At 43.3% G+C, this 27,238-nt stretch overlaps 1 protein-coding gene across 1 annotated transcript in view; it reads left to right on the plus strand.

Moving 5' to 3' along the window:
* Nucleotides 1-8,134, plus strand: part of pcdh1a (protocadherin 1a) — a 69,831-nt gene extending 61,697 nt beyond the window's left edge. The window contains exon 5 of the mRNA XM_029848653.1: nt 4,334-8,134. Coding sequence (XP_029704513.1) covers nt 4,334-4,704 — 371 coding nt within the window. The 3' untranslated portion in view covers nt 4,705-8,134. The remainder of the gene's footprint in view (nt 1-4,333) is intronic.
* The last annotated feature ends 19,104 nt before the right edge of the window (nt 8,135-27,238 follow it).

Genomic DNA, 27,238 nt, shown 5'->3' on the forward strand with positions numbered 1-27,238 from the left:
GCTGTGACTCAACAATGAATCGGTGAAGGAGACTGACATCTTCGGTGTCGACAGCAGGTTCTGTGCAGCGTGACGGAGAATTGATCGCATCACTTCCACCAAGCGATGAACTCCTGCTGCTTGAGGACCAGCGGCGATAGAATTATCTCTGCGGCTGTGATTGAGTTGATCGGTTAAAGAACCAAACACAAGAATGATGAATATGTGTTATAGATTATATATGGTGAGCTGCAGATGTATCTCCAGTGTCACTCGCTGTACAGCAAAGGTAGCGAAGCCTCCAGGCCTCCACAATCGAATTTTGGCCAAGAAATTTGAAAGAGCCCGCCCGGGGTTAAAAACCCCCCCGACCCTCTACCACCCTTCTTTTGTTTTCCTTTTCAATGAGCAAGGAATGTGAGCATGTCAACACTGTTTCTGTGCTTGTAGCAAGTTTTCTTCCCCCCTAAAAAAAAAAATGCAACCCTCTGGAGGGAAAACAAGACCTGTTTTTGGTAACTTGTGCTTACAGCGAGAAACTGTACCGAGCACCTGAATAACAAGGCTCGGGATGTCGCTGCTAAAGAAATACAAAACCATTCTTTCGTTTTTTTTGTCCCCTTTTTTCGAGAAGGATGGCTGCATTCGTAGCTATGTGCCATCACATCCATGCAGATCTGACATCTTTCTTCTCCTTCCCATTTGTTTCTTGGATCCATGCAGTCATTTCCCTCATAAAGTGGTTGTAGAGACCACAAATGTACCATTAAAATCCCTCCTTCCATCCCTCTGCGAGCACCGGGTCTCTCATATTTGTTCGCCATCGATCATAGCGGTGTGGCGCACATGCTTGAAAGCTGCCGACGGGGAGAGGCACCATTTGCAATCAAACAGTGAGGAGCAGTGTGAAATCTCAGGAAGAGGCAGCCCCCCCCCCAATGCCCGTGGGCTGGGGATCAGATGATGAGGAAGCCTGCTTTAGACACTCAACACCTCCCACTGGCGCCCTGATGCAAGCAGCATGCAAACCCAGCCCTCACATATATCTGTCAGCCGGGGGTTAAGCTCTGTGTGCCCCCACTCCGTAACTGTGAAGCACATGTTATGCCACTGCAGTGGAGGTGTGTTTGGAAGGCACGCTATGATTCACTTTAAGGCGCCGGTGTGGTACCGAAGGTGGAGAAAGGTGGAAATAACTGCTTTTCTCCTTACCCCCTCCCCCTTTTTTGTGGTATTGCTTTAAGCAAGCAGATGGGACTGACTCAATATACAGAAAGACAGCGACAGGTGCAATCCATCTCAAAGTGTAGAGGAAGAAAAAGTCTGCGCCGAGTAAGAAATGTCATTGCTCCTCAAAACCAAATCACAAGCTCTCTAAATCCAGCCAGTCTGTTCCAGTCACTGGCATAATAGAGCTCTGCTTTGCCCATCTGTTCTCCATTGTCCACCTTAGCTCTCCATCCATGACATACAAGACTATAAACTCTAAAAGGTTTGTTCCAGAGTGTGAGCAGATTTATTTCAGGTATAGGTGCTGGAGAAAACAGGCTTGAGTGGGTGAGAAAATACCAATTTTCTCGCTGAGTCCTCTGGTCGGCTCTTTAGCTGTGACTCATTTGCCTCATTCATCGCGTCCACCAAAAATCCAAAGAGTGAGGGTTTCGGTCGTGTGGGAGGATGTTTTGGGTGGTGCAAAAGTACAAATACAAGTATTCATTGAAGGATATTACAGCGACCCGGTGAGCAAACATTCTCTGTTCATAGGGCACTGTCATACCAATGGATTATTAGTAGTAGTAATAATACTAAGCCTACCCCAACCTGCGGTGCCAAATTGACTTTAAAAATAAAGGCATATAAAATCTAAATGTGAACTTAATAGACGGGGTAATGGGCTACTAAAATATTTGGCATTAGAGCAGCCATGTTCTCCTATGACGACGTGTGTCATGAGCTCTGGCGTTGTCAGAAGAAAAGGACACAGTCTGCCAAGCTCCGCGATGCTTTTAGTTGTCAGCGCCGATTTTATGGTCCTTGACAGTGACGAGCCCGGCGCGGCGTTAATTCCGGCTGCCAGTGCATGGTTTAATTTTACACAAGATGTTTTGTTTTAGCCGCAAAAGGTTCAAATTATGTATTTGCGAAAAATACACTTGCCATAAATCCATTACTGACCTTTGGGTCAGCATTGATGTGCTGTTGAATGGTTCTGAGGGGAAGCAATGCGCTTACCAGGGAAATGTGAGGTGTGTCGACTCTGCATGACACTGAGTCATTAGGAGCGAACATGTAATGGCGGGTTTAGACTCCCATAGAAACAAACATGACCCCCCCCCACCCCACCCCACCCCCTACACTTGCATTGATTTTCATACGTGCGGCAGCACTGTGAAGTTTGCATGAAGCTGCTTGGTGTAGCATATAACCCTCCTGGAAGCTGTGCTGAGGCTTTAATCAAGTGTGAAATCCTTTTGGAGGAGATGCCTACACATCTGCGCTTGTGCTCGGGAGCAAACTCCTCATCCCAACTCTCTTCCCAGCAGAGATCTTTTGTAGCTTGAGCCCATTTCTCACCGCGCATCACACTCCTGACGCACACACACACACGTGCGCACACACCTTGTACCAGTCGCCTCTCAGAGCTGTGAACTCCTCCTTTTAATCAGGCATACGTAATAATGTGAAGTTTATTAATTTGAGAAGACAGCGAAGTGTAAGAATTGAGTCATAAACAGAGGGAACAATTTGCTTGAATCACAATGATGTAATTACTCATGAATAAGGCAGGACATTGTTCATTTCTAAGGTAAACGTGTCAAATACCCTAAACATGCAGAAATATGGGATTATTGGAACAATGAGATTAACAATCACAATAGGACAATAGATCAAGCTGTGCCTTTTCCGCTTCTTGAGTGGGCTAATTATCTTTGGATTACTCCTGAGAAATAAATATTTTAGGCCCCAGAAAGAAAAATAAGGACAAAGACCTTTCGTTTATTCAATAGTTACTTTGGCTCTCAATTGACTGAAGCCTTGTTGCAGTTTTTCCATGCTCAGCATTCTGATGCATTGTGGGATAATTACCTCACCACTGGTCACGAGCACACGGCACCTTTCCCAAGCTCAGCGACAACCCTGCCCCTCCCCCCCCATCCCCCCCATCAGCGCCGAACCCTCGTCACAGCCTTTGAAAACAGCATCTCCTGCGGTTGCGTCACTCAGACCAAGCGGGGGTCTGAATCGCGGGCGCATGCTCCAAATCCTCCGCTTGCTTGTTGAATGCGTTCACAGCTCCCCATGCGTTGTCCTGCAGCCCACAGAACAAGACGGAGCGGCACTGACGGACGCGCTCATTAATGCCCCAGACGGCTTCGAGGTGTTGCCGCGGTGAATTTATCACAGCAATCAAAACATTGCATGTGGGTGACGCCACAGACAGCGCTTCGTCTGTCAGCTCCTCACATCAGGGACATTGATTCGCTCGCCCTCTCTGGGCGGATAACTAAGATAAATCGAGTGGTATTTCCATGAAATGTTGGATGCATGGATTTCAACAGGTGGGTCGGCCGACTTCTCTTTGAGATGCCAGCTGTGCAGTTCTCCGAAAAAATAAATAAATTTGCGGGGCCATCGGACGGCAGCTTCACATTCAGCTCTTGTGCCGATAAGTGAAGCCAACTTATTTTGAGACACTCACAGCTTGCATGTTAAAATGAGGTCACTGGGTCATGGATCCATTATTTAATTAGGAACTGTTAAAAAGAAAATGGATGATAATCAAGGGCAGGGAACTCATTTCGGCACTGTCAATCAATAGCTCATTCGATGCCGCTTTTGCCCAAAGGGGACCAGCCATTTACCAACCCTTGCCTACATTATGTGTCTGTAGGCTTTTATCCATTTTGCGGGGTGGGAGGGAATGAACATTTATGAGACATTTATTCAACATAAAAGAGACCATTCATACAACAATGGTCAGAAATACTGCGTGTGACACGTCCAGATCCAAACAGTTCAGTTTGGAGCTTCAACAATACAGAGATCCATCTTAAAGGTACCAGAACTGCTTTTGGACACTTCTAAATGACACAGATGCCGCATGCCATCTCCTGAATGCAACACATCAGTTTGTGGACGGCACACATGGTTGTTCTCATTACACACTGCATAGCAACTGCTACATAGCAACTGCTGTCGACTGCTTAGTGCTTAGCAACAGCTGCAAAGACATCGGGGGGGCGGGGGCGCTTGAGATGACACAATTTCTGTTCAGAAATGCCTCATTTTTTCCTAATGTTCAGATCAATGTAAACCTTTCTGATGGAACAGTTTGTTTCTCTCTCGCCCACAGATATCCGTTCCATCCCTGACGTGGCAATGACAGGAAATTGCACAAACGAGTGCAGCGAGCTGGGCCACTCGGACGCCTGCTGGATGCCTGGCCATCCCTCCCCGGTACGCAAAACCAGGAACCCCCCGAAACTCTCCACCTTCGTGCCTTACCAGGAGAGGGGGAGCCTGGGACGCCTGGCGAACGGGAGCGCCAGGCTGGGTGGCGAGGAGCACCGGTCGCGCCTCCCGCCGTCGCGCAGTGCCTATTCCAACAGCGGTCTCGATGCCAGTCAGGACTGCCCTTTGGAGGAGATGCCCCTCAGCGTCGCCTCTGAGTTTCCGCCCACCTCCCCCACCGTCCACACCCCGAAACGAGAAATATACCTGTGAGGGAAAGATCATTGTCTTGTTGGTGCACAAATGAGGAAAAGATACACACACTGGGAAAGAGAAACAGGCCGTCCACACACTAATGCCAACACCCGTTTTGTAGGTAACAGGCTGTGACTCGGGACACTGGCATGAACACTTGCTCTTCGTTATCGTTTCCTTAAATGATTAATTTATTAACCTATTTATGAAGAGTTTCACAAAAGTTAATTGGTGCACTCAATCATGTATTCATGTGATTCAAACCGATCTAAAGGAAATGCAGATGGCAATTGCTACTTAAGTAGTGAGTAATTATCGATGTAGTTAGCCAAGTCCCATTCTGTGAAGTGATCTCTTGAATTTGAAAGTTGTGATCAGTGCTGTGGTGCCATTATTAGCTATCATTAAATAGGGAGCCATCCAGCGCCTATCAGAAGGCAGAACTCTTTGAACCAACAATCAAATGAATTGGTTTATCTTAATGTACAGAGCTGTAAATACATGAATGGCGTGTTCAACATATATTTTTTGTCTGGCAAAGGCTGGAAAAGAAACGGTCTCAGAGTTTGAGAATATTTGAGCTTTTTTTTGTTTTCTTTAGCTGCTGCTGTCTATGACTTGATTGAGACCATTTTCAATTCGAGCTTGATTTGGAGGTAGGCATTTATCTGCTCCATTCAATCACCGACCCACACCCACACACACCTTTGACCCCTAATCATAGCAGAATGGCCTTTAGCCCCACTCCCCGCAGAGCTGCACCACCAGCAGAGAAAGCTGTGTGGCAACATTTAAACTGACATTATGTTTCACTGACTCTCAGCACTGTGACCTATTGCTTCTCATGAAAGCGGTTGACTTGGCCACAGAAACCCCAGAGCCATAATGACCAAACGCAGACGACTCACTTGACACATTCTGATTGGCCTCCTTTGAAAGAAGTGGTTCATCGCGATGATGGAATCCCACCAGTGCATCACTTTAAACTCTATCATGGCGATCTGGCGTGCTCTATAAACCTTTTCCCTTAAAGCCCATCATTCTTTCTCCCTCACAATCTCTGACAAGATATTTACATGAAAGGGCGCTTGAGTGTGAAGAGCCTCCGCCGATATTATGGAAATTCCGTCCCTGCGATGTAAACTGCATCGGAGACTTTTTTTTCCCTTTCAATTCTCACAAAGTGGTCGGATGTGTCTGTTTGCTGAAGAAACATTGTTCTGGAAAACACATGGGACTTCAGAATAAATATTTAGATTGAGAGCATTAGCACCGCAACGCAGACAGGAAAAAAGGTTGAACTTTAGATTGTAGAAGTCAGTTTGTTTTACTCCTGCTATGATTCTGATCTTGGTTGTTTGGAGGGCAGCACGCTTCATAAATTATTAGGCATTTTCCCTCCTCTGGCTATTGAAAAGAAGAGGGGTGGGGGTGGGGGGGTAAATAGGACATGCCCATGGGCTTCATTTATCTTTACAAAGATTTTTCAAGTGAATCTGAAGGATATGTCTGAAGGACACTGTACTAGACAGTAATTGGATGGTAATGATGACAACACTAGCCTGCCTTACACTGTTGGTGAGCTTAGCAGGTGTCTTTGATTTAAACATTGATTTGATTAGATTTGTAGATACCTTTGGCCTCTGCAGCTTGGTTCCATAGTGAGATTCAGTCTGTGAGTGAGGGTGAGAGAACCCATAATGGACGTTTCCTAATTATGGTGAGTAATGAGTCCTGAGCCAGGGGCATGTGTGAACACACCCCCAGGACAAGGCACCCACCAGATAATGCAAATCCACCCGCAAAGCTACAATCAGTTTAAGGAGGTATTTTTATCTGCACTCGCCTGATCGTGGCGTCGTAGAAAGCCACGTTCAGAATAATTAAAGTGGAAGCATATGGAAATTGCTGGACATGGCCATGATTAAATAAGATGGGTGATTATCCTGCCTTGAAGGGGAGAAAGCACATTATGCCATTTTCAAAGCCATTTAGCAACTGGAATAAAATTTAAACAACAGCCATGATACACTGTGATTAAACCCCTCCCCCTAACAGCTTCCCTATTTGCACCATTCCCAGAGCCGTGGACAGCCGTTCATGAATATGAAGTGCAGATAGGATCACTGACCTGGAATTAACAAAGTGAAAAGTCGGGAATGAGCGCTAAAACCAGTGTCACGCGGCTCCAATCAAAATGTTATCTTTTCAAACGCTTTGACTCGATTACAATTCACGTCTGCTTTGCATCAAGATTCATCTGTGGGGGTTAAACCTTAGTGAATCTAGAATGTATCCTTCCTTCTCTGAGCTTACGGGGTGACTCGGAAGGAACTGCAGGAGTTTGATCTGTCTGGGCTGCTTTTAGCCCTCTCCTAACGGGTGGGACTCCAGTCAATAACGGCCTCCTGCTCGGCAGCCCCGGAACAATATACCACCGGGTTTGACCCTCTGTTTGAACTCACACTGAATGAACTGTGTTTCCTACTCCGTCAAACACAGACCGGTTCCCCCTTGATCAAAGAGGACAACACGAAGCACCTAACGGCACCCAAAAGTCTGTTGGATAATGTTTGATTTGTACTTAACCTTGATTTTAATGTTGACTTCACTTGAGTATCTTTTGCCTCTCTGTGGTGTGTATTGTATGGTGATCATTTCCGTGGACAGATGGACAAATTATTGTAAAGAATTTGGCGAGCAAATTCCCTTTTTTTTCCTGTGCTGATCAAAACTGGTTGTGTCGGAGGGGAAAAAAAATATAGAAATCTTTCAGTGGTGTAGTGTACATAGATCACAACCCCAGAGTCCGTTGAGAAGGTGAATATATGAGCATGGATTCCAAAGATGATCGGTAGAAGGTGTTTACTGGCTTTTTCTTTTTTAAAACATTCTCAAGCGTCAGCGCTGGCTCATGATCAAAATGCCCTCTTCAAAATGAACTGAAAGTTAACTGAGCTTTTCTTTCTCCACAGTTCATCTAGAACAAGATAATTGCCTTGAAAATGTCTTTGCAAGAGAGAATCTAGTTATCTTAATTGTTGGTATATTTATATAGGATAAAATGCTTGTGATGCCATGTTTTTGTACAGTTTTATGTACATACAAGTGAAGCTTTCTAAAAGTTCTGAGAAAAGCCGATGGCATATAAAAATTGTAACATGTTTTCTTGAGATGTGCACATCTTGCCTTGGTTGGATTGACCTTTGCTGAGTCAGTGTGAATGTGGCCGTTCTATGCCTGCACCGTAGTCATTCACCGGCTCCCACCTCCTGAGGACTTAATCAGTTTTTATGTTTATCGTGAACAGTGGATTGTCTTATCTTACCAGTTTGTTAAACTCCTGTGTTCTGCTTCTTTCTGTTTTCGCATGTAGACAAATTCTCTTGTAATACTGTAAGTCCTCATGAAATTTGTAATAAAATCACTGCAGGGAAAAAAAAAAAAAGAATGATGTCAGTGTTTTCTGTGTTTATAATTATTATGCATCACTTTTGGTGTTGAACAAGGCTTCGGTTGTTGCATTTTCATAACTTGTTTTGCAGCCTTGGAGCTATATTGTGTAAAATTCGTCTCACTCTAGAACCCAGGCTCATTAAGGAGAACTAGTATTCTTGTCATGTGGGGAACAGCACCTCATTTCTGAGTCAGGGAGACCCAGAATGTTGAGAGAAAAGCATTCTTAGTGCTTGAAGTAGGAGAGTCCCAGGACCTTGGTTCACCACTTTAACCAGAAAAACAATACACCAGGGGTAAACACACTTACCACCATGCACTCGTCTTAATCTAGAACCTTCTTTAAAGCATTTTGAAACATTGATGAGCTGCCAGTTCCGATGTATTTAACGGGAAGAGTATAAAGATGCTGTGTTCTGATGCTGAATCTCTTTTAATGGACAATGAGCATTCGGTAAAACAAGACCTCTTTCTCATGTACCCACTCTGTCACAGGAACCATATTAGACACTTATAAGAACTATGATGCAGCAGGAGACAACTTCCAGCCTTCTTCACAAAGTTTCAAAGCCAGGGCCACTCAGCTGCAGCCTGGCCGACATTTATGAGCACACATTGCTTTTATACCTGCAGTCTTCTAATTTCAGACCATGCGCGTTTCAAAACTTCCAGCTGAACCACAGAGAATAACATCATCCTTGATAATCACTTTGAAATGTATTGCCTTATATTTCCCTTCAAAACAGCATGAAAACGAAAAAAGGTCAAGATGGAAAATCACAGTAAATATTCAGTCACTGGAATAAAAATGAAAAATCACTCAAAGCGCATAGCTCAAATCACAGCCCTCAGATATTTGGACTTTACTTTTTAATGGAATTCTTATTTAAAAGGAGGAAAAATTGGACTTGTGAATATAAAAGACAAATAAAACAAATCGTATGTATCCCTATTTATCAGGTCCATATTATGGACTTTAACAAAGGCTTTGAACTTCATTTTCCATACAAATAAATAATTTAACAGTCTTAACTTGTTCAAATAGTCAAAAATGGCCCAGTCAAGAAAAAGCTGAGGACAGTACATCTAGACCTGCACTTTATGAAAGCCTTGTGATGCTTCAGAAATGTCTCTTTAAACTGCAAATGTGAAGAATAAATTGCTCAAACACTTTATACTAATTAGACAGAAGGACAGAGTTGGAGCCTGACAAAGGAGGCAATGCTCCAGATGCATGAATGGGCAGAGAGGAACTCACAGCATTATAGAATTAGTCTCATTCTAATTAATTTCAGAGATACATAATCAATTTTAGAAGCTGTTTTAGAAGGTTTAATGAATGTCTGGGATTGGACATTAATAAAACAATGCTTTAGAACGCATAATTGCCAAAAGTGCACTAGTTTGCAGAGCTGAGCTGCAGGTATGAGCTCTTCTGGAAATAAATAAAAGCAGCACTGTGTCTGCATGAGCCTGTTAATCTGTGCTCATTAGACACTAGTCATTAGTCAGAGCTGCTATTGAGCCTCATGGCTCAGACTTAAGTCAATGCAGGGCTTTGTTGGAAAGATTTATGTGCTGTCAATAACTGTATGTTTTCTCTGCCAAAAAATGATGTTGAGTACCGCACATACTTTATATGGTGCATCAGACCTAAGTGGTTCTTGTCAGTGAAAATGCAGTCTGTTTTTGTATTACATTATGAATCTTCAGAAATATGAGGCCAGATTCCAATAGAAGCAGAGGAGAGAGGGGCAGTTAATACAGGAGAAGAGACATATAGCCTCTATAAGCAAAGGCCATCAGATCTCTTGGGATGTCTTCTTAAGATAAGGGTATTTTATATTACAGCCTTTTTGCCTGTGCTAGGCCCACGCTAAGGCGGACAAGCTGCTGAAAACAATGCACTCTCGGAAATGGAGCAAAATACTAATAGAGAACAAGCCAGGTCTTATGGATTACCCAGGTCAAAGTTCAAAATAAACCATTCTTTAACAAAAACCAGAAGCTGTAGGGTTCTAACTCCAATCTCCTCCACACAGACTTGTCACAATCCATTTCCCAGCCAATTTACAAGCGCTTCTGACAGCAGCAGAGACCGAGCGCTGCGGTGTGCAGTGTGGTGCACCAGTTCATTGTGCATAACAAGCTATGGCATGCACCCAGTGTGAACCATTCTGGAAAATTCACCGCTTTTGGGTGTCAAAGATGAAATCCTCTGCTGCGAGGTGCAACTTCAGTGCAGCAGGTTGAGCCCGTGACTTGAGAGAGCAAAGGTCTGTCGCTCTCTTAACTGATGTTAAAGCAAGCAGAATAAGCTGTGTCTTAATAAACGGCACCTTGAGTGGAATTCAATTGATGGGTTCGAAAGACTTCCCTCCCAAATGAGTGTCTGGAGACCGAATGCACAGCACTATACATCATATGTTTTTGTTTGTTTGTTTGTTTTTTGACACCAAACACAGGATTTGTGCATATGATGTTTAAAAATGGAAGCAATTAAAACATGAGCTTTGCTATTAGGTCATGGATTATGAAAATGGAATTAATAAACCATTTAAATCAATAGGATCTGAGCGTAAATGCGCAATAGAACTGCATCGCTTGAGAGATGTAAACTCATTTAGAAACACTTGCGCCAAAGTGCAGCTCATTAGATGCATCTTTAGAAAGCTTACGCAGCTATTTAAAGACCCAACACCCCGAGGTGAGATCCATTATGGCAGCACCTTATCACTGACTGGGAACAAAAGTTCAACAGGGCAGCTCTCCTTATTGGGCAGGTTAAATCAGTCGTGTTTCCTCGAGGTCACTGTCGTAGTTCGTGTCTGAAGGATAAATTGCCAATTTGCAACCGATCAAAGATTTAATACAAGAGCAAATGTTTCTTGAAGCAGATTAACACAAACTCAATGGTTAGTATTATATAAATGGGGAACTGAGAAATGAAATGTGCACTTTGATAAGTAGACAAATCCTACTCCTTGTCAATAATAGAAAACGGTAATTGAGTCTTCTACATCTTTTGTCTCTCGACCACATACAGTAAGAAACACACACAAAAAATAACCCTACAGTAGCCTTTTATCACTCTACCCTCAACACTTCAGAATGCCAACAAGAACACAACACAAACCTTTGCTCTGAGAGCCTTCCTGTCTTCTTGACCATCGCGGAGACATCATAACAACTTACATTATAACTGGAGTCCACCTGAGGTATATGTGGACATGAAGGACACAAACCCATCTATATCAGGTGGCACAATTATGAAGATTAGTGTTGTGAATGTAATGATTCCGAAGAGGATTCCATATATGGGCAGGTGTATGTGTTGTTATTATGGGACTATTATGAAATGTAAGATGTAAACTCTGAATTCCAACCATGATTATTCTGCACACCATCATGACGGGTGGCTTTTCGACACCCACCACTAACGAAGTTTTCCCTGTTTGCACACCCGTCCACTCTAATGTGCCGTGCACGTTTCCTGAATCATCTTCTGCCTCCTTGTAGACTGGCATCACTCTGGGCTTCTCTAGCATTTAGTTCCTTGATTGATTAATGGGGTTGAACTCCAGGCAACTATTGATGGTTATTTTAATTGTTACCTTGCTTTAATTACGGCAGATTTGGTGGCTCGGACTGGACGATTTCCCCCGGTTCTGAACCCTTCATGTAATTGGACTGTCAGGTCAACTGCTGAACTGAACCTGTGGCACACAGAATACCTGAGACAGACAAAGAGTTAAGCAGCCAGCGTGTCCATTTATAGTTCAGATGGGTAATAAGAGAGATGGAACATCTGGAAGAATTTCTCTCAAAGTGGAAAAAGAATTATGGTGAGAAACGACACCACAGAGGTGGTGTTCTCATCAAATGGGGTGAGTGAAGGCAGAGGAGGGGTCGACTGAAGGCTCCTCGCAGGGTAGAGTCTGGGTTTAGGGTTGAGCTTTTGGGAGGAATTAAACAGTTCTTTATCCTTATTTCTAGTTTATTATTCAGTAGAGTTTTTTTAAAAAAAGCTGCGTGAATAACATTGATAATAATAAAAACTATGAAACAACTTGTCCTACGAAAGCTTGTACCAACTGTGGAAATGCTGAAGTCAGAATGGAATTCGATGGAGAAACAGATATAACTGGCGTGTTTTTGTTTTTTTCTTCCCCCAGAGACAACAGGGGCTCCAGTTTTTAACTTATATGGTCTATTAGACCATATTTCACTTGCTGTTGCAGTAAAAGTTCACAGAACTGACACCCCGAAGACGTTTGCTGAGGCAGAATTCTCCTGTGGCAGATGCTGGATTCACAAAAATTGCAATAAAATGTTTGCTTCCCATTACTAATGTTCTACTGGTGACCATCCTACTTCTGCTGTCTCAGTATTAAGTGTAGTATCTTTTCCCCCCAGGAGATTTACCTGAAAATGGGGCCTAAAGACCTATTTCGGTAATTACCCTATGGTTAACTAAAAAAAAAAGTTTGATTGTGCAAATGTGACAATAAAGGTCTACTAGATATTATTATACAAGGGCTAAAATCTGCAAAAAAGCAACAAATTTCATGAGATTTAACCATCAAACCACTTACCCGTCTGATATATATCATCTGAAGTGTCTGCTGTTAATGAACTATCCATGTAGACGGGACAGTGAGGTTCCTGGACTTCGTTAGTTACAAGTGGTTTCAAGTACACATTCAGGTTTCCTTCTGCAAATTGAAAATGAAAGACACATACAGCTCACCATGGTCAAATTACCATCCTTTCTCAACATTTTGAAGAACTGGCTCATTTCATCATCAACTCGCATCTCTAATAATGTGTTATTTTTCTGTAGCATCATACATGTGAATGAATATAGATTCTAATAATACGGCTAAACATATACCACAGATGCTGTGCATGTTAAATATTGGTGGTTTTCTGGACATTGTTGGATGAAAAGTCCAGAAAACCACCAATATTTAACGAACAACTCCACAGCTTTATTGCTTTTTTGTTCTTGTTTTTACTCTTTACTGACCAATGTGCCCGACTATTGCCCGCATTGTGTTTCTCCTTCTTTCTTTCCTTCTCCTGCTGGGCATAGTGTGTCCTACTTGGAATACATGACACACATGGCTGCAGACCATTGGCAAAAAGGAAGGGGAGAGCAATTCCTTTACGAATGATATTTGAAAATAACCAAGTTTGAACAGGACCTGAGGCAGGAGTGCAACCAAGAGAGATGTGTGTGTGTGTGTGTGTGTGTGTGTGGGAGGGGGGATTCACTGTTGGAACATTTGGACTCGGGTCACTTACAGAACTGTACTGCAGGGGCAATGATGATCCATGTTGGACACCTCTGGTTGAAGAGCTGCAAATGCTAAAGCTTTTATATTAATATCGAGCTGTGAGATAAGAAAAAAGAAGAGACTTTGTTCAGATCTTAAACAGAAATCTTTCAACTTCCCTCGCAGTAGCTGCTGAGGCACTTTTAGAAGCTGCGCCGCTGCAGCGACATGCACATGATCCCAGCCTTTGGAGCAGAATTGCTCCTCTGGTGGATTGTAGAATCCTCCACTGGCTTGTGTACATTATTATTATCTTTTTTATTCCCTCAACAATTTCAACAAACATATCTTATGACTGTATAGATATTCACTGTGCAGCCGCCGGAAGCACTGCAGGGAAACTGGGCTCTCCTGTAGCCTTTTCCTCAAGATGAAAACACTTCTCGACTGCCGCTGCTGTTGCCTTGGAAACCTGGTCACTCTCACTCTTTAATCCACAGTCTTCACTACTTGCTTCATTAAGTGTGTTGCTGCCGGCAATTAGAGTAAAACCAGCGGCGGGGCTGGCTGTCTAGAAATGCAGTCTCCAATTAAATACTTTCAAATGGCGATGTTTCTCCAGGCTACATCTGCTCTCTATATCATAAAGCTTGCACCTGGGAGCTGGGATTCTGAAAGCAGGCACCATGGTGACCGGATGACTTCAAAATGCGCGTCCTTTATCAGCACAAATACAAATTTAGCGCAGATCTGACGCAGCCCTGTTACCGTAATGCGTCCCGGAGCTGCTACGCGCTCAAATGAGCACGACCAATGTTTCAAGCATCGTCACTGTGATCCACGGGGGGGGGGGGGTGTTTTTCTACAGACTGGACAGCAGAGCGGATGAAGCACACCGAGATGCTGACTTGGAAATGGAAATAATGAGGGTTAATCTGGATAAGGACGGGTCGGTTTATGCAGATTTATCAAGTCACATGTGCTCCCTCTTGGTGGTCAGACTGTGAACAAGCACACAGTTAGTCTTGGATCAAATATCTATTATCTGCTGGTCATTCAGAAATCCTCACACAGCTGATGAGTGTCAAGATGGGGCATCGGATGCGACGACTGGAGGGATAAAATCTGGCTGTGAAACGTTGTGTTTGTCTTTGGAAATGCTGTACTGGCACTCCGCATTTGTCCATCTGTGCCAGTTTGGGAACGCTCACACAGATGACTCGAAGGCGAAGTAACGCCAGGCGGAGTCGAGTCCGGCGTCGAGCGGAGGGTCGTGCACATGGCTCAGACGGGGTGACTCGATGGGAGGGGGTAAAGAGTGCCAAAATATAATGAAAGCGCAGCTCGGTGCAACAACGACTCTGGGCTTCTGTGCCCATTATTTTCCTGCTAATTAGCTGAGAATGCTATGACTGCATTCAAATTAACGAGGTGAACTTCAGTCCATCATCATTACAACTGATTTGCGGTGCACTTTTGAGGAAAAGCCCTCATGTTGTTTTGTGTTCATCGCCGCCAATGTGTTGTTTAATGAGAACATGATCCTGGTGTCTCGGTCGCCTTCAAGGCAGTCGCTGCAACCTCCATCTGCACTGAGGTGGGTGTGTGGAGTCCTGCACCACTCATTTTACACTCTATTATGGCCCACCTGAGCACACTCAGTCATTACTGAATTACCTACACGCCATCCATTTGTGATGACAGACCTGCAGAAATTGTGCTCCATTTCTCAGACAGCCATCGCTAATTTCAGAACAACCGGAGGAGCCACCAAAGGAAAAAAGGAGAGAATTGGCCCATTACACTACCTTTATTTGACCACTTTTCATCAATAATTTTGACTGTTTGCTCACAAAGGCAGCAGGAATTACTGGCAACACATCATTAGCAGGAAATCAGATTCACTTCCGAAGTTTCAAACTCCAAACAGTCCTGGGAGACAATTACATTTAAGTCTCACACTGTGTTCATCCACAATATCAGAAAACAAATTTCAAAGGTAATATCTCCCGTAAATCTCTGTCCAAATAGAGCGGTTGAGTGTGTTTCAAAATTAATTCAAAGGATTGCCGTGCGCCACTGCAGAGATCAAGGACTTGTTATGATGCGAGAGCACCAGTGAGATTAAATTTGAGCTTGTTGTAATGAACTGGTTTGTTTTTACAAAGGCAACGGATGGTAATTGTGAGGTTTGAAGGACAGATGGTTTAATCAAAAGCGCATCTCTTAAGTACAATGTGGCAGCAGAATGCCTTGTATTTTAATTATGGGAACAGTAACTGGTCAGAGTGGTCGGATCAGACATCTTCTCACACTTACTGTGAACCAGAACGTCTATATTCTCCCTAAACGTGATGCTTTTCAAAGGGCGCCGTTGGGAATTGCTCCTTGACATTAGCTCAGCGCCTCGCTAGGTGGTGTGAAATAATATTAATAAAAATGTGGGTGTGGGTGTTTTCCTCCGATTTAAAATAGCCCTACTACCAGCCAGCTCTGTGAAACAGACAGATAACCACACGTATTCCCAATATTTGAAATGATCCATGAGCGTTTCTCTTCATTTTATCCAGTAGAAGGTCGACCTCGTCGACAAGAGCGGAGTTGCACGTTAAGAGCAGGTGAATTCCACCAAAATAATATATGCATCAGAGAGGTATTGTTTTTGAAGCTGCAAATCCTGATAGCGTGAATGTTTTATGGTTTTAATGAAAAATTCAATAGTTTTAAGATATGCATATCCATTATTGTTAAAAGCTGTAATGGGCTTCCCGCTGTTTTCAGATCAGTCATTCAGACTCCATTACTCAGTCCTGAATCTCACTGAATGCTACATAAAGGGAGAAAATTAGCAGCAAAGCAAATTAATAATACAATTCCATCCCTTTGACATGAACCAGGCTTTGTTCAAAGGCCCCGAAGAGACCCTGAACCCCTCTCCGGTGCTGAACCGCTCTTACGGTCGGCCTGAGGCGGTAATGCGGCTCAGGTGTTGTAAACATAGATTGCTACCAGCAGGTTGTGGTGATGGTTGGCAAGGACGAGCGGAGTTGGCCGTCGGGGTCGGCTTCCTTTCACAACAAGCTGTTGGTCCTTGGAGAGACCCTCGTGGCTCCAGTGGTGAAGAAAAGGAGTGAGTGCGAGGGCTTTATCGAATGTTATTCTGGATATGAAAACACTCCAAAGTGAAAACCAACTAACCTCATTAGCATCATCTCATCCAACGTTTGAAGTGTGTGTGTGTGTGTGGGGGGGTGTTGTAGGGGGGCAGCCAAAATATAAAACAGGATTTTTATTGTTCAAATACTTTCTGGGCACCAAATATTCACTTAGTGTTATGTAAACCACCCTTGCACACAAAGCCATTAAGGCCAGCAGAGATTGGATTTCCAGATTAAATTAGCCACAAATTTCACTAAAACTCCACACAAGCACGCCGCCAGCAGGGGAGAGCTTTCCCACTATGGCTTGGTAGCCTTGTATTTAATGATTTCCATTTACGTCTCTAAAACCGATAAATATGACATTTAAGCGGTAATCTAATAAGCCGCCTCTACAGGTCCAAGTGGAATTAACGCGGTTTGCATCTTCTGAAGATGTATTCAGAACGGACGTCTCAGCTACTTTAGCACTTTTCCCCTTCACTCACGGGCTCATTTCCATTTTCCGTATAAGCTGCATTTCTAATATAATATGGAGCCAGTTTGTGCAATAACTAATAACAGCTTCAAAGGTTGCGGTGTGAGCTTCACTAGAGTTTCAGTTAGATATATATTGTTAGAACTCCGGCCAAATATGGGCTTTTGAAATTTATGGCATTTCATTAAGGCCTGAAGTGAAAACTATCCAAAAACAATAAAAAGCATATCAATAATGCGCCTTATACAACTGGGATAGTCCAGAGTCTACATGCACGCAAACACAAATTTTCTTTTAAGTGTGATTTAGCTGTTGCCTGAGGGACTCTGAATGAGTGAGCAAAAGGCACAAAGCCAGCAGAGCCCTAGAGGGAGAAAAGTTTAAATTCGGTGTTTATATGAGGGGCTTTTTATACCCAGAATTCCCTGCAGTTGTAAGGAAATTTGATCATTGCATTGGCACACTGGTCGGAACTGGTGCGAGCCAGAAAGTACAGTGGCACTGGAAGGAAAGTCAATAGAATTTTACTTGGGCCAGTGGGCTGATTGTCAGATGCAATTATAGGGAAATACACATTTTAGAAAACGGACGCTGCACCACTGAACATAGGTGGCGATAAGAATGGAAAAGCGAACTTAATTGATTGGAAGGGTGATACGGGTGAGGTAAGTGTAGCACTTAATGCCGTGAGTAATAAGATCTGCAGGAAGAAAACCACAAAGACTAAGGCTAGACTGGGCTGGTCCCCACAGCGGGGGTAAAGTAAAGAACGCAACATGAAATATGCATGCTAGTACTGAGTGTAAAGGCTCTACAAACACACATCAGCCTGAATCGGGCAGGAATGTGATAGACATGACTCCTTGTGTGGTAATAGTTTTGTATTATGATAATATCAGAGGAGTTTCCCCATTTAAAATTCAAGGTTTACAAATTGAAGCGTGACAACATGACACGTGCAAAGTCGCGAGGAAGAGCCGAGGAAATCTCGCAGCAAATGAAATGTTAAATGAGAGTGTTGTGTCGAACAGTGTAAAGCCCTCCGGCATTACAGTCTGTTGTTGGGAAGTAGTCTTGCCCTATTATATCTTACAGGCTGTGATTTGTAATTAAATATTAAGTCTGATTAGCAGAATGTTTCTACGCGAGCGATCCGGCACTTCAGAGCTGTCATCGGGTAGCCGGGATGCTAGATTTGGAGTCATCACAATGGAAACCCAGTGAGAAATCTAGCGTTATTTCGCTTATATTGTGTGTGCCACCGCTGCCGCAGCGTGCAAGGCATTTAAAGTGCTGTTTCTACATTTGACTTGGTTTCAGTGGGTTTGACTTAAAGAGCAAGGAAGCTTGTTAGGGAGCGTTTTGGAGCAATATTAACTTTCCGTCCGTCATAGCTCCCATAGTTCCTGGAGTTCACAGCCCTATCATCTGACTCTTGAAACTAATCACCTGCGTCATACATACTGTCAGCTTTTAGATGCCTGTAGGTGATAGAATAATTGGTTACGGTTCACTTTCTTCCAGCAGCGCGATGCTGCAATGCATTTCTTTAAAAGGCGCCATCCTCCATGTTATGGAGGTGGCAGTGGATCCTGGTGGAAGACAGAAGCACCAGAGACGTTTTGCTCAACGGTGGAAGCCAACTGTCGCTTGACAGCTTCCAAATATTGATCGGCCTTTTATCCTGACATCACATTATCGCTGCGTGAGACACAATTTGGTTGCATTTTCTTTTCATCACTGGAGGAATTTGCTGCCACGTTCAGCTCGGTTTACCAATTTCAGAAACAAACGCCGTGGTGTGTTCTGTCCCCCTTTTTAAATACCGCTTTATTTGAACATGGTTGAAAGGAGCAAATTTTCTGGGTTTTACAGGTTTTTTTCAGCATTGTACCAACAACAACTACAAATATTGACTAATGCTATCTGGGCTGAGATGCACTTTCACTGAGGATCGATACTGCGCAGCAGCAAAGTGTACATTATCAATGTCCTACAACCTTTTAGATGCTATTTTCTTACTTATTGCAGTACACTTTACCTTAAAGAGCAGGCGGTGTACAAACATATTGATGTTAGTTCAATACTGCGGGGTTGTGGGGGTGGTGGTGAATTATATTGTTACCTGTGGTGTCCCAACCTTTTATAAGTCCGTCGCTGTACCACAGTGTGATGGCTGGCTGAGTGCTGTGTTCCCAAACAGCTACCCCTGAAGTGACAGGGTGTAACCTTTATATGGGGCCAGTCCGTCTCCTCGGGGACAGAAGGTGAAGACAGCAAATTCACATGACCGCGTCTCTTAAGCAGCCGGGGTGTTGGTTGTGGGGCACTCGCTCAGCTCGCAGATGTCAAAGCCTTGGAGCTTTGCCTGTTCACCGCTTGATAATTGGTCATCCATCTACTCTTCTGTGATCACCAGTGAGGCTGTGGGCTCTTTGGGCCAGACATTTATTTCACATCCTATTGGTGCTTGTTTGTTTCCAGCGGGGTAGTTAGCCATTCGCTTCTGGTTCGCGGATGCATTCGAGGTCGCAGCAGTGAGTTTGCGGCCATTTTCTGCCTGATTTTATTATTTGGTTATTTATTCTAAGCAGGGGGTAGGCAGAGGAGGGTATAATTGCTGACGTTGACTGCTGACACAGAGCTAAACCGCATTGCTTAAGAAGCTATAATGTAAACTGTATTGGTTCATGTATAGCTGGGAGCTGCATGGGACTGCTTGATTAATGGGTTGGAGCTAAACGGCAATGCTTACTTTGTCTGAAGGAGCAGCTGTGTGTACAGAGCGGAGGTAGAAGGACAGGGATGAAGGAAGCACGCTATAGTGTTTGGCAAGTAAGTGAGAATCTGATTTGAAATATCTCTGCGACTCCTGAATGCGGCTGTAAACCAAACTGAGATTAATATAAAACGCACTTCCCAAACTCTCTCCCCACAAGAGTAATGCCCCTTGCCAAAGTTTTTTGGAAGTCTCCTTCATCACATTGTAGTAAGAAATGTGGTCAAAAATCAGGGAAATAAAGTTCCGTTGCTCAGCGTTCTGTTCTTAACAATTCCTAACAATTGAACAGATGCGGATTGGCCCAATTTGCAGCTCACGGCACAAAAGGTGTAAAGGTGGCGGCTCCCCAGAGTAATTGCCATTGTTAGAAAAACTTGCTTCATCTCCATTCAGGTCTTAACCTCGCAGGACACTTCAGCTTTGGCACTAGCTAAAAGTTCAGCGTTGCTACTCTTCAACACTCCTTGTTTTAAAAGGGTTTACATTAACAAATAGATGCATTCTTTCTAGAAATGCTTACATATGCATGAAAAGCACAAAAAAAAAAAAACTCTCAGTACATGAGCTCTCCTGGTTCCTGAGCTCGGACTGAGAACCATGCGTCCAAACGCAGGACGCAGAGGGTTTGAGAAGCTGTTGAAGTTAATGCCTGAGTTGGCCTCTGGCTACATGCCATGACTGCCTTTTTCCACTTTTTTCAGTTCCTTAGTCCATTATTTTGAATCATTTTTGTTTCCTTACTCACAAGTGCAAAATGAGCAAGAATTCCCAGCATGCCTCAGCTCCTAATTAGCTAACAAACTACTGCGAAACTTCTCCTGATGAAAATCTAAGCAAAAACTCTTATCTGGCATTTTTTTAATGTGGCGTTTCAGACAAGAAAAACCTTTCTTGTTTTGTATTTGCACTCATGGAGGCCACAAAAACAGGGAGAAATAAAAATAAACTAAGGATATCTTTAACAGACTTATAAAGCAACGATTCAGCGTCTCCATACAAAAATCATCTAGTTTAAATAAGACCCACAACAGAGTAGCTCTTTATTTTTTAGTTTTCCATCTCTTTTTTTTTTAGAAAAACTATGTATACTTATTTCAATGGTTTGTGGACATGTTACTGTACTTAGCAACAACTTTTTGTCAAAAAGTGACTGGAAATAAGAGAGGAAAGAAGGTTTTTCAACCACGTAAGTTGTTACTTGTCAGCAAAAGGTCAAGACGCACTCATTTGAAAGAGCATAATATTCAAAATGCCCAATTTGTATTGACATTTCTCCTGAGTGCACTCTCCCTCCCATTTTGGCACCATTCCGTGCCATGGAGAGCCATTAAATTACTAAATGGGTGCAAGCATCAGGAAAATACCTGCTCCTGCTTGACACGACTGTCACTTTACAAGGTCACCGAGCTTGATCTACCCCTGTGCAGAGCCGGGGGCCCCCCTCGCAGTATCACGGAAACTAAATTGACAGGAAATTCATCCGCTAATGAAAAGACAAAAGAACTAACCACGTCTTATTTAAAATGTCGCCCAGACTGATTTTTAAAGCATACCATCCATCTCTCCTTTTCTTTCCGCTATAATGAAGTCTCTCGCTCAGTTGAGTGAACGTTCCTTCCTTCAAACATGCCTAATTGGACTTCACTACCTCTCACTGTGGATTGTGTCTAATTAAAGGTCTTTCATTCTTCCACTCACCTCTTGTGTCACTTCCTCTCCCACATCCACATAAAGTCTGGGACTCTTTTTCAACACCCCCCACCCCCAACCGGCAGATTTTTATTTGTTGGCGCTGTTTTGGGTTTGCGCCTGCTCCTGTAGATGTTCAGCATCTCAACATTTCGCCTGTATCTCTGCTCAGGGCGCCATTTGTCTTACTTTTGTTTGCGTAGACATATGGGCTGGAAAGCTGTTCAACATGGAGGCTGAGGCACCACCTTATCTCCTCCAGTGTTCTTTCTCCTGTGGCGCGAAGACAAAACATATTTATTCGGATATTATGGGGTGTGAAATGCCACATTATGCCCACTGTAGGCATGGATTTGGGATGGTGCTAGAGTGCCTCATTAAGCAAACTTCACCTTAAAATGGGCTTTTCAGGCTCATGACAACAGAAAAACCAACACGGATTAATAAAAAAGAAAGATTTCTTACCAAACCTCTGCATTTATAATCTGAGGACATAAACACATGTGCTATGCTTGTGTATCAAATATTAATATGCACAAATTGCCATTATATGTTAGCCGAACACTCAATGGAGTGCTGCTGCTACTGTAAGCAAGTTTTAATGGCGCAATATTGTTCCACAAATCACCCGAATGTTTGAATATAGCCAGAAGTAACGATTCACAGGAGACGTGATACTGGGTTCAGACTGCACCCCAGATACAAGATACAGAGCAGCATGTTTAAGACTAGCCGGACTACCGGGCCTACGTTGAAACTACGCACATTCGGAAGTCGTGGTAGGACTCTTAATGAGCCTCAGAAATGGCACAAAGCGGGATCACTTAGGTGGCGAACCTTATCAGCTGCTGCTGCATCAGCTCCTCTGTAATTCAGGGCTCCTTTGGCCTGACTGCTGATCTGGAGCATTGAAAATGAAATGGAACCGTCTGCAAGAGTAACATGGAGGCAACAGGAGCAGATTGCTGGAATGAATTGAGAAAATTTGCTGACGTCACTCCTGTAATGGAGGCCGATTATTAACGATTGTGCATTCCGTGCATGGCTGATTGAAAAACCAGACTCAGATAACTTTGTGTTAACAGATTCGAAGAGTAGACCAGCTCTATTGTTGAACTGGATGAACAGTTGTAGAAAATTATCTATTTGATGCATAGAATTTTTTAATCAGCCAATTCCAATCTTATTTTTTGACATAACGCTCTATAATTACTGCAATCTGACTGGCCTGCATTGGTTTTTCAAGCTGGGCTCGTGTGCAGTAAATCAATAGTGGTTCAGATAGAAAATGTGACTTCGGTGTCTATAAACATGCCGGGAAAACATTTTTAGGACTACTAGGAATGTTCACGTTTGCAACTGTGGCTCTCCACCGCTGGTAGAGGTGGGAGTATTGTTCTATTTCTGGGCTGACAGAGGAGGTGATAACTGGTTCAACAAAAAGGACTGAGCCTGGTGAGGCAGCGGAATGAAACAGGGTTGTGATGTTATGTTAATGCACCGCATTCAAGCCACACTGGCAAGAGCAAAGAAGCAGCTAGCAGCAGGAGCAGAGAGGGAACACAAGCACCGACGGAGGTCACAGCAGAACACGTCTGTCAAAGCCTGCTGCTGGACAATGTAACAGGCAAAAGATGTTATTACCATGTTATTATCAGTTCCAGCCAGTGCTGCTGAGTGTCTACATAGGCGTGCACAGTTGGACCCACACATTGACAGGATTACTGATCTGTTTTGACTCGATTTGTGCTGATTCGATTCAGGCTCACCTCTCAACAAGCCTCACCAATTTGTTTGAACCTAGACATTAAGTTGTAGTTGTTTATTTGACAGAGGGAAGGAATCTCTGGAAGTTTGGACGCCATGCTGTGGAGGCGTGGGGAGCACAGCAGGAGAGAATCTGAAAGTCGGGATAAAAGGCTGAAGCAGCTGCTCGTGTCCTCTAGCCTTAAAGTTTATCTCCCACCAAGCAGCCACTGTCTCAGGAAAGAGATGTAGTCTCTCCATGTGGCAGGCAGAGTTGAACTTCCCATTCCCATTAAAGATTTATTCTACAAAGCCCGGCTGGCTTTTTTTTTTCTTGTAATACCTTGTGTGAATTTCAGCTAATTTGAGCTATAGCTCAGAAACTAGAACAGTTGGGGATGCTGCTTGCCAAGTGCGGAATGGCAGCATTTATGAGTGGGAGTGAGCATCCTCGATAACAAGTATCTACAATAATGCGCACCAGAATCTGGAAGTTGCGTTTGCCAACTTTGGTGTTGACAACGCATCACAAAGCTCAGAAGAGAGACTGAAACAGTCACATCGGTTTAGTTAAGAGATGCTAGTGAAATGTCGTTTGCTGGGGCTGCAGCCTGATAGTTTGGTCTTGATTAAAATCATCAGTAATTCATTTTATTTTAAATTTGGAATAAAAGAAACAATGAAAAGGTTTATGTTAAGTCCATGTGCTGACTTTAAAATCAGATTTAAACCCTTCGGGTAGCAACAACCGAAACATCGTGTGCTGTTGCTATCGGTCACCTGTCAAATCAGCGTTGACACTAATTCCACATCTTCGTTAACGTTAACTGTTAATGTGACACCGAGTAATTAATTTGTTGGGTGAGAAGATGATTTGCAGCGCGGACAATGAAAGACTAAAATACTGATGCTTCCTGTCAGACCTAATGTCAATACTTGTTGCTGACATTCAAGAGAAAAAAAAAAAGCTTTATTTTCAAATACAACAAATTTGCAATTGAAAGAAAACTTAATTTCCCAAACTGTCTCAGACTGCAGATGGGCTGACATATTTCACTTTCATAACAAGACATCCTTTCACGCATGACTTCACTTGTGTTCGCCGCCCCTCTTTCCAGATGGGGGCCATCTTTTTGTTCTCTTTTGGCCATCATAGTAGCGGTGAAGATGATTTGACAAGCCTGCCAGGTTTCTCCCGCTCATCCCGGGGAAATGGCGGACAAAGAGGGAGCAACCTGTGAGGCCAATTACTCAAGTTTTCCTGTTTTCTTTCACTCCACTCCAAATAGAAAGGCTTCGATGAAAACTTTAGCGGTGGCTGCGCTAACGTGACCAATGTTCATGCATTCGCTCATATTCACATCTTCATTTTCTTCATTTCTGCACGCACAAATCTGTAAAAAATAGTTCAGAGTAACTGTTTTTCTGTGACTGCGGCACGCCACCGAGGACTGTGACGTAGAGCTACTTCGCAGCTTTTAGATAAGATTTCGATGCTAGCGACAAATCAAATGCAGTGCCGTGGGACTGTGAGAAGGCGGCGGTGCAGCCAATCATGCAGAGCCGTGCTGCCAAAAATGAGATTCTTATCGGTAGTCAATAGCTGTTTTCATAAAATGCGGCGCCGGGCAGCATAAAATATCCTTTTAAACATCGGGGGAACGGGATGTCTTCACACCAAAATATCTGCAGTTACTTTGAAAAAGAACAATTGTCTGGAGAAACAATACTTTTTCCATAAACCGTGTATTTTTGGGAGGTTTGGGACGTATATGCGAAAGACCTTTGACTCTGTCAGAGGGCTAAAGTGGAGATGGCCCTTCTCTCTTCATCTCTGTGTTGGCCTGCTCTTGGCCAGAGGGGATGCAGTCAAAGAGGGGAGGAGGTGGAGGAGCTTGCTTGGTATCGAGCTGGGCCTGAGCAGTTTCTCAATGTTCTGACTAACTAAGCACAGCAAAAAAGAAAACAACAACAACCAAATAACCGCGTTTTACCAAGTTACCGACATAAGAACGAGAGCAAATTTGCACTCTGGGAGGAGAATTATTCTGCAAACGTGGCAGCTGACAGAACACGTGTAAATTATACTGGCGCTAAATCCCAAAATGGGGCTGAAGCTTGGATCGAAGACGATGGCGTTGCTGCACACGTTTTCACTGGCTAACGGGGCTTTTGCCCTCAACTTCAAAACTGCGTATATCTGTAAATAGAAAGTGGTAACAGGTCGCTGTGGGGCTGACCTCAAGGCAACAGAAAAAGAAGCAACGTGCAGAAAAAGAAAGAGAAGAAAATTCACACATCAAGCATGTTGCAATCTTTGCAGCAGCCACTTAATGGCATCAGGCTTCTCTCGTGGAGGGTTATTTGTCGGTATTCTCCAGAATTTGAATGATCATTGTCCTATTTTGAGTTTATTACATGGAAACCCATCCTGGTATTTGTCTGTTTTGAAAATTGTCTACATCATCTTTTGGGCGTTCCCTCCAGGGTTCTCTAAAGAACATCCTCGATCAAAGGCGCTAACCCTCAGAGATTGCCCTGGGGAGCATATACTGGAGCGAGGTTTGTCTGGGCCAATCACAATTTTGCTTCTCTCCTTCCCGCCGGTGCTTAGAAAACTGAATTGCTCATTCATAGAGGAGCAATCATTCTTTCAGGCAACTAAGGGACCTGATCTGTTGTATGGGAGGTAAATAACTAGAAATAAGGGACTGTCCACAAAGTAAAAAGATGGCTTTCATGTGTGCATGGACTTACGGGACAGGTTTTTCTATTGCATGGCCACATTTGTCCACTTAGAGGTCACTCAATCCGGGGAAATGTTGGGTTTCTGGCTGCACCCGTCACGTTAGGTGCACCCTCTGCTAAGTTAAAGAACCCGCGTAAGCTGACAGCGTGTTTCGTACGTGCAAACAACGGCAAGATGCAAAATCACTCGTCGCTCCGTCACAACGACGCCGCCGACGATATATAAATGTAACCAGTTCAGGCTTCGCTGGTGTAATTGATTCTGTGTAGACAAAAAGACGGTCGAAAAAAAAAGAAAATCCACATTCATTTATTCAGCAAATTGTATTGATCATCAAGATGTCAGCCTTCACTCAGATTGATGGATGGCTAGAACTAATAAAGTTAAACTGTGTTTTCTCTTTAATCAGCCTGTCACTCAGCTTGTCAGTGTTTCCCCCCCGCTGGCCCGTCAGATCTATGATTCTGAAGCGAACATCAGCCAGCATCATAAAAATGAGGTGGAATATCAAATTAAAAATAAAATTGATTCCTTGAGGGGAGACAAAAGTTATTGTCCCATCAAACAGAACTCTTCTTTAAGGGGGGTGGGTCAGAAACTTTTTTACAAACAAGACAAGAAAAAATGTTCTCTTCAAGTGTCCAAAACCCCAAACACAAAACAACACACTCTAAGTTGTACTCCAGAGAAACAAAATACCATTTAATATATTTGAATTATTCAGGTTAAACTAGGGGGGTGTTCTGTAACGGGCGATTTTTACATATTTGGAGTAGACCATTCCACACTCCAGTCCAGAGGGTGGCAGTAATGCACCTGAAGGAGCACATGTGTTTGAGAGATGACACGAGCAGAGAAATGTGTGTGCTTTGTTCATTTAGACGACACAGTTCTTGGCGGTCAACAATGACTGATTGAGCACAGTGATTATGTGCAACCTCTGGAGTTGGCTTTGAATACAGAAGTTGTCCAACAGAGTTGCAAACTTCTTTTTCTCGGTGAGTACATGCTAACATCGGCTTCTATGCTAATTTCCTTGTGTGTTTTATTTTTTTATTTTTGTGTTTAAAATTAGCAATCTGTTATTTAATAGTTGTCATTTTATTGCCAGCATCAGTTGCTCGGGATTAATTATTAAAAAGGCTGAGTTGTATGTGCATACATATACATTTACATATGGTTAATGCTGTGCATGTTACACAGGGTAGGTTTTTG

The sequence above is a fragment of the Takifugu rubripes genome, chromosome 15, assembly GCF_901000725.2.
Source record: "Takifugu rubripes chromosome 15, fTakRub1.2, whole genome shotgun sequence".
Classification (NCBI taxonomy): Eukaryota; Metazoa; Chordata; class Actinopteri; order Tetraodontiformes; family Tetraodontidae; genus Takifugu; species Takifugu rubripes.